This window comes from Pituophis catenifer, unplaced genomic scaffold (assembly GCF_029215685.1).
Source record: "Pituophis catenifer annectens isolate HBS135680 unplaced genomic scaffold, rPitCat1.0.hap2 SCAF_3, whole genome shotgun sequence".
In the NCBI taxonomy this organism is placed as follows: domain Eukaryota; kingdom Metazoa; phylum Chordata; class Lepidosauria; order Squamata; family Colubridae; genus Pituophis; species Pituophis catenifer.
Window position 1 is genome coordinate 153336589 of NW_027256883.1, and position 12072 is coordinate 153348660.

Sequence of the window (12072 nt, forward strand, 5' to 3'; positions counted from 1 at the left end):
CCCACCAAGCCACACCCACAGAACCGGTAGTAAAAAAATTTGAAACCCACCACTATTTTGCCAGCTCCTTCCACAAATTTAGAAACTTTTGGAAATCTCATTTGAACAATGTAGTTGCATAAAGCAGCTTTGCTCAGGACTACCTACCATAATACTGCTAATAGTAGCAGATTCATTTTTTTTGTTGTTCCCAAGGAAGTACAAGAAAATTATAATTCCCTTTTGATATGTATTCATATTCAGAGAAATATTGGCTAAATATCCTAATCCATCATAATTTTAACTCTCTTTTTTTGAGCATTGAAATTTTTAATCTACTAGCCACCTTTACAACATTCCTCCCCCATTTTAAATACTTCTTTGCATTTTTTCCCCAATAAAACACACAATACTTGTTTTTTAGCCTGCATTCTAACACGTCACCTAAAACACTGTACTTACGAATTGTTCACTGAATGCTTATGATTCTTCCAGGCAATTTTTGCAAAGTGTTCAAGCTTTGTCCCTAAAATAATCAAAAGCATATTAAATGCATATTAAAAAGGATGACTTCATTAGTTGATTCAACACAGTTTAAGAAAATATGCTGTGCTTATTGTGATCTGGTGATCTCAGAGGCTCAACAGAAATTAGATAAGAATCACGTTTCAAGACACAAAAGACAAAACAGTTAACAGAATTCCAGCTGATTGTATACTGCAGCTAAACTGTGTCCCCATAGAAATCAGATTTTTTTGGCACAAAGATCTTCACAGTGGTGTGGCACATCAATAATGTCTTCATTGTATGGTTTTTTAAGAACATTAATATTTTAACATACCATATTTCTCCATGTGTTCTTTGCCAGCATTTCCAAAAAGTTGTGGAGCAAATGGGGCTGTTTCTAGGCCATATTTATTTATCATAACTTCCAAATGCTTGTCTGTTGGATTCACTCTATCAGAAAACTGAAAGACATAAAATGTATATTATGAATACTACAACAGTCTTACACTGAACACACATAGAAAGGAAAAGACACTATGAAAGTTCTCTTGTTCGAATAGCCACCCTATATATACCAGTGATGGCTAATCTTTTCTGGACCAAGTGCCCAAAGCGCGCACTCAGGCACGTGAATGTGAGCGTGTTTGCCCGAACCCCAAAAATGCAATGTGCGTGTGGGCCCCTGCATGCACCCCACCCCCACACATGCACGCACCCCAGCATGCGCCCTGCCCCCGCACATCTGCACATGGCCCCGCCTCCATGGATGCGCATGTGGGGCCCCACACACACCCCGCGCATGCGTGGCAGAGACCAGAAGACCAGCTGGCTGGCAGGAGGTGCGGGTGCATGCGCACCACAGCTGAGCTGGGGCGACGGCTCGCATGCCTTCAGAGAGGGCGCTGCGTGCCACCTCTGGCACGCATGCTATAGGTTCACCATCACAGGTATATACTCTTTTCAGACTGCATCATTTCATTTGCTTCTAAATTAAACATATAGGCAGACAGACATATCAAACAATTTATAAAAATTAAATACATTAATTTTCTGCTGCAGTCCATTGTGTAACTTATAAGTGGGCATAATTTACAGGTAGTCCTCAACTTATGACCACAACTGAGCAGAAAATTTATGTTGTTAAGTGAGAAATTTGTTAAGTGAGTTTTGCCCCATTTTACAATTTTTCTCGCCACATTTGTTAAGTGAATCACTGCAGTTCTTAAATTAGTAACACGGTTGTTAAGTGAATCTGGTTTCCCCATTGACTCTGCTTGTCAGAAAGTCACCAAAGGAGATCACATGACCCCAGGATACTGCAACTGTCATAAATGTGAGTCAGTTGTCAAGAATCTGAATGTAAATCACATGACCACGGGGATGCTGCAACAGTGGTAAGTGTGAAAAATGGTCATAAGTCACTTCTTTCAGTGCTGTTGTAACTTTGAACTGTCACTAAATGAACTGCTGTAAGTCAAGGACTACCTGTATAATGTTCATTTTCAGGTAAGAGTCAAGACAATATCATGTTAGGGGTTTCAAAGAAAAAATAATATCATAATAAATCAAAATGCTACTATATAATGGAACCCAATGCAAATTATCATACATATAAATTGGACAAACTAGCAACAGAGTACAAATGGCTCAAATAAGGAGAGGGTCTTTCAAAGAACCAGAGAAATCAATAAACCACAACTTCACGATAATATGCAGAATTATTTTTCACTTGACTACCATTCTCCAATTCTTGCTTTTGAGTCTCTTGATTTAGATTTAAATTTTTATCCAAATATATTATATCCTGTATTTTTTTTCTACTTTCACATCCATATTGATCCCTCAGGCCATTTGATGCACAGTAGCCCCTTTCTGAAGAAGATGTAATAAATATGAGGCTTTAACAGGCGGCTTCAGAAAGTAAAAAGGACACTTGGGATGAATGCTCAGAATCAGGACATCTGTTTGGGGAATAGCACCTCATCCTATTTGTTTTAGGCTTAAAATAGTTCAAATAGATTTTTTTAGGAAAAAGGAGGGAAAAAGAACAAATCTTAATATCTATGTGTGCTGTGAATACCAAGTGAGAAACATATCCTCAGGAAACCCCACTGCCTCATCAGTCTGATCGTATCAGCATTATTAAGACTCCTGATTGTGGGCCAGGCTCACTCAAAAATTGGCTTCCCAGTAAAGAAGCTCAAACTTATTTGAGGCATTAATTTCCTCTTCTTTCACCATTCTCTTTATTCTTTGAGGATGCCTCTTTCTTTTTGTGGCCTAAAGCAAATGACAAGGTGCTCCAAACTTTGCTTCTAACTCTACAACTGCCATTTATACAGTGCTTTGGAGCCTCCCCTATTTATAGCCAGACCGAGATCTTGTATGCCGCACTGAGTCTTCGGAGAGGGGCGGCATACAAATTGAATTAATAATAATAATAACGATGACGATGATGATGATGATGATGATGATGATGATGATGATGTTGATGATGTTTCGGAACTCCGTTGCTCTGTCTCCTCCCACCCGATTTCCCAATCCTTCCAGAAAAACCCAGATATAGGCTGAAAGCCTTGAGAGAAACTCCAAACCACTGTTTCCCTAGTAGAAGCCTTGAGGCTCCAATGAAAGAGGATTCCAGTAAACCAGAAAAAAATTGTCGCCTTCTTTCTGTTCCTTTCAGTTTGAGCCATAGCTGCCTTTTGCTCCAAAACGCCAGGCCTCTATAGTAATTAGGATTGCTAAGGAAAAAACTCAGAGGAATCTTCTCAAGGATTACATTGCTAAGGTACAGTGGAACCTGAGGTCCTAACTAAAGATGGAAGGGAAAGGGCTCCACAGCTTTGTGCTACTGGAGAAGTATTCAGAAATTACAGAAATGACATGCATTTGCTAAAGGATGTTGATAGATGAAACACTCTCATCCATTTTTCAAATATGCTACAATGTCCTACCTGTCAATGACTACTTCAGCTTCAACCACAACAATATTTAAGCACACAATAGATACAAACTTAATGTGAACCACTCCAAACTCAATTGCAGAAAATATGACTTCAGCAACAGAGTGGTCAGTGCCTGGAATGCACTACCTGATTCTGTGGTTTCATTCCAAACCCCCCAAAATTTTAACCTAAGATTGTCTACTGCTGACCTCACCCCATTCCTAAGAGATCTGTAAGGGGCTTGCATAAGAGCACCAGCGTGCCTACCGTCCCTGTCCTAATGTTCCCTTTAATTGTATTCATTTTATGTATTCAATTCATGCTTATATATATTATCTAATACATACTCGACAAATAAATAAATAAAAATAAAAAATAAAAATAAATAAAATTTTTAAAAAAACGTTCTTTTCCTGCATAGCAAAGACTTGAACACTCACATGACCGGCTGAAAGGGACCCTGGTGCCATCTTTTCAAATCCAAGAGCCAATACACAGTTAGCCAAACCTTGAATACAAAAATTATTGCATAATTATGTTTTAAGCTTTAATAAAGAGTTGAACAGAAGTTAGATCTATTGGTAGCTCTCTAAATAATTGGTAGGAGATAGGCAAGGATTAATCACCTCCCCCCCCCCCCGCCTCCCGCTGCCCAAAATGTTGCAGGGAAAAAAATCCAGGAGTGGATTTTAGTGCAGAAGGATTTGGAGTTCCATTCACTGTGGACCCTCAAAACAAATTCAAAGCTCAGAATTATGTGTACGCCAGCGGCCTGCACAGATCGTGGCTGTTCCCAACAAGGAGGCTGGTGTGGGGTTGCGCCAGCAGCCTGCGCAGCCGGCGCTTGCGTCGGACTGCGAGGAGGCTGAAGAGGATGTGGTGCCAGAGGCAGAGACTCAGCCAGGGCCTTCAGAACCTCCAGAGGCTCCTTCAAGTGGAGAGAGCGAAGTAGAGGAGCCTCTCCTCAATGCTCGAGCACGCAGGGCTGTCAAAAGGCAGGAGTGGTACTCAGGAGGAGGAGGTCTCCTCGAGAGTAAGGTTTGAGGATAATTGGCCACTCCCTTAGCCTATTTAAGTCGCAGTTAGTACTTTCTTGCTGGAAACAACGTGTAATTATTACAGAGCATTTCGGAGAGTGAATGTCTTATCATATTTTGTTTTCTGGGCTGGTTGCTAACCTTTGCCGGACTTTGTTTATTCTTGGTACGTTATAACTTTGATAAGGACCATTGGTGTGTGTCACAATCCTTGGGAATCCGGAGCTGGGACAGAACAGTGTATTAAATTTATGCTGTGAGAAGACATATGACAACTCATCTCTCTTAAACCAGTTCAACTTCAATTTGAAGCAAAAGTCTGGTTCCCAGCTACCCACCTTTTCAACTGCCTTAAATGCCTCCAGGTCCAAATTGGAACAAGAATGTTCTTAGAAATAAAGTTCAGTAACAGTCAGAGACCAAGCCTTTTTGCTTGAAAGCTCTTATTAACCCATTTCCCTGGATGAAACTGTCAATGTTGTATTTCACAAATGAAGAGAGGGGACAATCCTGAGAAACACTATCAGAGAGATCAAGGAAGGGATTGCACAAGCCTACATGGAAAGCCTGAGGGAAGAGAAAATGGAAACCTATAGCTTCTGTGGCAACAAGCATGGGAAAGTATCAGTTGGGAAGAGAGTGAGTGAGGTTAGGTGCTGTTCAGGGGTGAGTTCTACTTACCTTTACCACCGGTTTGCAACGGGATGGCGGATGATTGTTTCGCTTGCATGTGCGCTTTGCTTCTGTGCATGTGCAGAAGCTTCTGCACATGCGCAGATCGCTGATGACGACATCCAGGGCAGTGGGCGGGGCCTCCCGCCAGTTTTACTACCGGTTCTTGTGAACCGGCCTGAACCGGGGAGCAACCCACCACTGGTGCTGTTGTGTTCTGGGAGAACATTAGAAAAGGGAGCAATTTTGAAGAGCAGATCAGGGAACAAAGCTCCATCTCTGTCTCATTTTTTAGCTTCATGGTTCTGTGAAATATGTCTGTCACAAGTAGCCATATCCAGTAATTTTATGATGGCACCTGCAAGACATCTTCAAATCTATTAGCTTTGAAATGTTGAAGGTACTGTATCTCTTTTGCTCTACTTGGAAAATATCAGGGCACTAATAATAAACAAAACAGATGCCACAAGGTATGCCATAGGGTGGCTAAATTTGGGTAGCTAGGGACGTGCATAACATTTAGAGGAGGGCTCAGATTCAGAACCATTGGGCAGGGTCCATATGTACTCATATGTAAGCCAATCTGTGGATAAGCCAATCCCTGATTTTTTATAAAATCAAAATAAAAAAAGTGCCACCTGCAGATAAGCTGGCCTACATTTTTCATGGTATTTAGGTTAAAAATTCAAGGGTCTGCTTAGCTGCAGGTGAATTATGTTTATATGAGATACACGGGTACTTTAAAAAAGTACTAGCCTATGCCTTATTGGCTGATTGTTTCAGAGATATTTTCTTACCTATACACAGTAACCAAGGACAAGCAAAATAGCAGTGGGAACAGGAGTGACTTCCAACTTCCTGCCAGCTTCTCCATCAAATTTCTTTGTGAGAATCTGGCAGGGAGCATCAAAAATTTCTCTTCCCTTCCCTTTCCAACAGGCAGGTAAGTGTCTAAATGGAGGGAAATGGAGCAAGGGATTGCAAGACTGGCTAGGAAACTGTCACAGAATGTTGAAAATGAATATGACATTGCCATAACCGCAGCCTTTGGGGGTCATGGATCTCAGATTTTGGACACATTCTTTAAGTTAGTCCATTTAAGGTACACTGGTTCAAAAATAGTTGTCCTATGATGCACTGTTTTGCCCAGTTAAAGGTCATGACAAGAGTTTTAGTAATACAGATTACTGTATATACTTGCAGATAAGCCTATGGATAAGCCAAAGCCAATTTTCTTGTTGTCTTGTTGTATTTCGGTACCTAAATTTTTGGTTTATCCACAAATGTATACTGTATATCCTTATTAGCTAAGTGGATGTTGATTGAAACCAAATTGTTAATATTTTTCCTCTCAGTTTTTGGACTTGTATATCATTGAAAATCTGAGATTTCAAACAAGCAAGGAGACCTAACATTATTTCTAAGATGGTAAAGTTCTGCAAGGAAAAGTGGGGGGGGGGGAAAGAATCCCAAAGCAAGAATGAATGGAAACTTTTAGAAAGAGTTATTTCTGCCAAAGGAGATGTTACAAAATACTGACTGAAGGAGTGCCTATAAGTCTGCACATGCTATATTCTATTTCTTATTTTGTATGTGTAAAGATTGCACATGACCAGTAAGCATGCATTCAAAAGTGCAGAAAAAAACCATGTGTAATTCAGTACAACTTAGAGAATGTGCCAGCTTCTCTCCTGACCAGGAGTTAAATACAAGTGTATTTTGCTGGGGGTTAGCAGATGTAACTTACCTCCTTTTATTACTTGTCCTGCTAGAAACAAAGCTGTTGAACCAGTAGCACAATTGTTGTTAACGTTTATAATAGGGATACCTGTTAGACCCAAACTGTGATAAATAGCCCTCTGCCCAGAGGTTGAGTCACCTTTAGAAAAAGAAAAAAAAAGACACAGAGTCAGTTTTGATAAAATACCAACATGTTCTCTAGTCTCTTTCTAAAGTTGCTAAATTTCTTCATGTTAAACTCTAAAGTGATTCATTAATTTTTAGCATGCCGTGATGCAGGAATGCAGGCATTGGGGTTTGCCAGAGTTTATGACTTAGAAAGTTGTATGATTCCATCCTCCTGGGATTTATTCTATGATTGCCCTAATTTACTATGAAATGTAAATTAGTCAGGGATTTTTTGGTGGGACAAAAAAGGTCCTTATCCCAAACTGTAGAGAAACATTCAGATTCACAGATAGATTAAAAGAGATACATTCAATTCACAATTTATCTGTATCTTAATCAAGGATCTTTTCTTCAGTAAATTTTAAATCATGCAACGATCAAAATTCAAGCCTGCAGGGTTAAATGAACTTTCCTGCAAAAAACACTGCAATAAAAATGGCTTCTCCTCTCCATTATCTATTTTACAATCAAATGTACAGATGGAAAGGTTAAAGGTTGTCAGCAATTCTAGCACTATAGAGAGCTTGCTCTGCAACATCTTGAAAAACACAAAGGTTTCTCCTCATGCTTTGCCTCTTATTAGAAGAAAGCTCTAAACACTCAAGATTGTTAGAATATTTAGAAATGTGTTATAAACTCTGCTTCAAGGAGGACACAAGCTTAAAAAGGGCAAAGAAGAATCAGGATAAAATGTGGGCTTTACCAGTACCTTCACTTACCATAAACATAGCCTACACATGCCTGCTCTATGGATGAGTACGGAATGCCTGCATCAGCAAGAGCCTTTTGACCTGAACAAGGTTAAAAAACATATTATTGATTAGAAAAATCTTTATTAGAAACTTACTGTACAAGCTGCATGTAAAAGGCCAGATTTCAAAAGTGAAGAGTGTGCAAGCACACTTACCCACTCTTAGGCAGATTAAATAAACTTCTAGTTTCAAAACTGTGTGTCAACCCAGACTGTTGTTACCATAACTTTTGGTTACTTGTAGTCCTTGACGTACGACTTGCAATTGAGCCCAGAATTACAATTGTAGTCATGTTAAGCAGATCATTGTGTGGTCACATCTGGTATTATGACTTTTTGCCATGTCTTTAAGGGATTGCAATGATCATAAAGGGAATGCAGAAATCATTAAGTGGTCATTAAGCCAAACCATCGTTTCCAATGGACGATTTTGCTGAAAACCAGAAATAAGCACTGGTTTCCAGGAAAACAACATGATAAATCGCAGTCACCTGACCACAGGATGGTGGAAACAGCCATAAATGCATTTAAGGGATCAGCAATGTTTACATTTACATTAATGTTATATTTTTAAATAAGTATTTTACGGAGGTTTTTATTGTACCCTGCCTATTCTTCTGAAGCAGAGGCCCAATCTGAAAGGAATATTATAAAATGAAGATAACTTAGTTAAAGTTCACACACACAGCAATTCTTCTATTGCTTTTCTTACTCTTCTGCAGATAATTACATTTTCATACCTCTCGAGCATAAACAGATGAACCTCAAACCCCATGGTTTGAAAACCATGGCTACTGGCAATACAATACTGTCTGACTGTTTATACCACTATGTACCTAGCGCACCAAGCAAATAGCTCATCTGTGGCTGTGCCCATGTTTTAAATATAATAGCCAGTATGTTACCTGCTTCCTTTGCCATATCTGGATAATCAAAATTTTCACGACGGCCAGGCTTTTCAAACTGTTAGAAAAAAAGCAAATGTTGAAGATGCTTATGACCAAAAAAGGTCTTCAAGTCTAAATTATTGTTAGATTTTAATGCCACTTTTTACATATAAATCAAGGTGGTGAATATACCTAATAACCCTGCAACCTCCAGTTTTAGGAGCACAGGAGTGTTGTGGGAGAACCTGGGCAGCCTGATGCAACCATGCACAACTTAGGAAGGGGTTGCGATATATGCAAATGAGAACAAGGAAGCCCAGAGATGGAGGACACAGAGTGAGTATGTGCAAATACAGGAAGGCACAAGGAAGGAGGGCACAGCACCGTATCCAAGAAGGTGAGGGTGACTTATTAGAGTGATTTGAGACCTGCCTCCTATTTTCCCCACAACAACCCTGTGAGTTGGCTTGGGCTGAGTGAGCGTGACTGGCCCAAAGTCACCCATCCAGATTTAAAGCCTAGGGCAAAATTAGAACTCAGAGTCTCCTGCTGATACTGGAAATTCAAGATCAAAACCAAGAAAACAAATAATTAAATTAAATGTATCTAAAGGACAGATTTCTGAAATACAGGTAGTCCTTGACTTACCACCACAGTGGATTCCAAAATGTCTGTTGTTATGTGAGACATTTGATAAGCGAGTTTTGCCCCGTTTTACAATCTATCTTGTCACAGTTGTTAAGTGAATCACTGCAATTGACAAGCTAGTACCGTACTTTTGAGAGTATAAGAGACACTTTCCCCCCACTAAAAGAAGGTGGAAATGTTGGTGCATCTTATACACTAAATACAGCCATTTTTGGGCTCCTGAAACCCCACCCTGCATGCCCCATTTTTGTGAAAAAACAGGCTTGTTTTTCGCAAAAACAGGATGCACAGAGGGCTTGGGAAGCCTGCAGAGTGCTCCTGGGGGCTGGGGAGGGCAAAAAACGTGACACATGGGGCTTTGGGAGGCACAAACGGGCCCATTTGTCACAAAAACAGGGGCATTTTTGCCCTTCCCAGCCCCCGGGAGCACCCTGCAGGCCTCCCCAACCCTCTGTGCGCCCCATTTTTGCGAGAAATGGGCCCGTTTTTGGCCTCCCAAACCCCGCACACGTCACGTTTTTGCAAAAATGGGACGTGCAGAGGGTTTGGCAGGCCTGCAGAGTGATCCTGGGGGCCAGGGAGGGCAAAAACGTTTTTTTTCTTCTTTACCTGTTCGAAATATTGGTGTGTCTTATACTCCAGTGCGTTTTATAGTCCGAAAAATACAGTAACCTGGTTCTTAAGTGAATGTGGTTTTCCCATTGACTTGGCTTGTCAGGAGGTCACAAATGGTGATCACATGAGCTTGGGACAGAGTAACGGTCATAAATAAGAGCCAGTTGCCAAACTTCTGAATTTTGATTACATGATGGGCATCCATTATGGGGATGCTGCAAAGTTCGTAACTGTGAAAAATGATCATGTCACTTTTTTCAGTGCCATTATAACTTTGAATGGTTACTAAATGAACTGTTGTAAGTCTTTTAAGGGATGTATGAACACTGTACACAATTGTACCCAAACTCTCCATCTCTCTCCTCAGTTATCCTGAACACAACACATAAAAATCTTGTTAATGTAATTTGGAATTTGGAATAGTCCATAAGTCCTAGACAACAGGTGGCATTAAAAGTCACAGCAACATGGAGTTTTGACTCTAACTTCAGTCTCCCTTTGTAGTGCAGGAACAATTTGGACTTTTCTTACAGAAAATGTTTAAACAACATGATACCAAGGATTCTTGGAAGGGAACAAAACCAAACCATTAACATTTATAATAGCTTGGGAACCATACAGAAGTGCAATTTCTCAATCCAGATGTGATCTTGCAAGGGGATCCATCCTTCAAGTTATAAAAAAAAAAAAAACCTATTGAGCACAGTCATTTGCCAAATCACCACCACCAGAAAAAGGTATAGTAAACCTGACCTTTGGATGGGCTTGGACTGGCCACTGCCCTTCCCATCCTAATCTACCTCACAAAGCTATTCTAAGGATAAAGTTATAAATCAGCCACACATAAGTGAAAGAATTTTACTTTTGGGTAAAGAGAGAGCCAGTCTGGTGAAATGGTTAAGGCGCCAAACTAGAAACTGGGAGCCAGGGAGTCTTAGGCACTCCACTTATCCCATTTTGGAACACAATGGTGAAAATGGGGAGGGGGTATTAAAAAGGTGAAAAGCACCAATTGTCACTGGAGAATTAAGAGGAGGTCGGAACTGTATTAGGTGGTTCCCCAACCTTTCCTTTAGAATGGTGTTTTTCCAATTTGGCAACTTTCAACACATCTGAAACTTACCAAATATGAAAAACACTGTTTTATAACATATGTAGCTGTGAAGGCTTGCAGACAACAATCTGCAAAGCCAAACAAAGTTGCCCCAACCTTGGACTGATCCTGGCCACATGAGAGTAATTCTTTTAAAGAAACCAATGCCCCACTGCAGAGAGGTTTGCCATATAGGTAATTTAAAAGTATAGCTATAAAGCTATACTTTAGCTATAGCTATGGCTATGGCTATAAAGCTATATAGCCATAGCTATAAAGTATAGCTATGAAACAAAAGGGAGTCAACTTGGTGTAGCTATTAAGGCATCAGGCAATAAACCAGAAAACCATAAATCCCAGTTTTACCCACAAAGCACTGAATGATCTTAAGCCAGTCACCCTTTCTCAGCCCTAGGAAGAAGGCAATGGTAAAGCCCTTCCTAAATGTTGACAAGAAAACTGCAAGGACTGGTGCAGTTGATTTGAAGGTACAGTACTGCAAAATGAGGAAAAGAGAAGCAGGACCGTGTCTCTTGGGGAAAATGCTGGGTTTTTTGACTAACGGATAAGTCCCGCTGAGAAAGGGAAACTGGTTTCGACCTCCTTCCCATTTTCCCACGCCAACTTCACCAACCCTTTGAAGCAGCCCGCTCTGCTTTCCAGACGCGACCACGCATGATGGCAGTTGTAGTCCCACTCTAGAACCCGAAACACACTCCCAAGTATCCCGGCCCAGTCCAATTACCTTGGTCATGCCCACTCCGATGACAAAAACCCTTTTCCCTACGTGGACCGGGGCCAGGTTGCTGCTGTTCTTGCCCATGATGCTCCCAGGATCTTGCGTGGCCGTAGCACCAAATACACGCAAAAGAAATGCACAGTCGCTGCGACTTTCCTCCCCGCGCGAGCTTTTGACACCTCCAAAAAAAGGTCGAAACACGGGGCGGCGCCGAGTCTCAATCTCTCTCCACCCTCTTAAAGCGGTAGCATGAGGAAAGACTCTGGAAATCCAGCCTGAATTCATGAG

General features: G+C 40.8%; 1 protein-coding gene across 3 annotated transcripts in view; it reads right to left on the reverse strand.

Moving 5' to 3' along the window:
• SCP2 (sterol carrier protein 2) overlaps positions 1-12069 on the reverse strand; it is a 28767-nt gene extending 16698 nt beyond the window's left edge. For 2 of the 3 annotated variants that reach the window (XM_070941325.1, XM_070941327.1), the window contains exons 1-7: positions 11791-11946; positions 8708-8765; positions 7771-7842; positions 6891-7022; positions 3875-3942; positions 821-947; positions 442-505 (exon numbers count right to left, since the gene is read on the reverse strand). In XM_070941325.1, coding sequence (XP_070797426.1) covers positions 442-505; positions 821-947; positions 3875-3942; positions 6891-7022; positions 7771-7842; positions 8708-8765; positions 11791-11868 — 599 coding nt within the window. In that variant the 5' untranslated portion in view covers positions 11869-11946. Of the gene's footprint in view, positions 1-441; positions 506-820; positions 948-3874; positions 3943-6890; positions 7023-7770; positions 7843-8707; positions 8766-11790 lie in introns of all 3 variants that reach the window. The other variant, XM_070941324.1, reaches the window with a different exon arrangement.
• Positions 12070-12072: the final 3 nt, after the last annotated feature.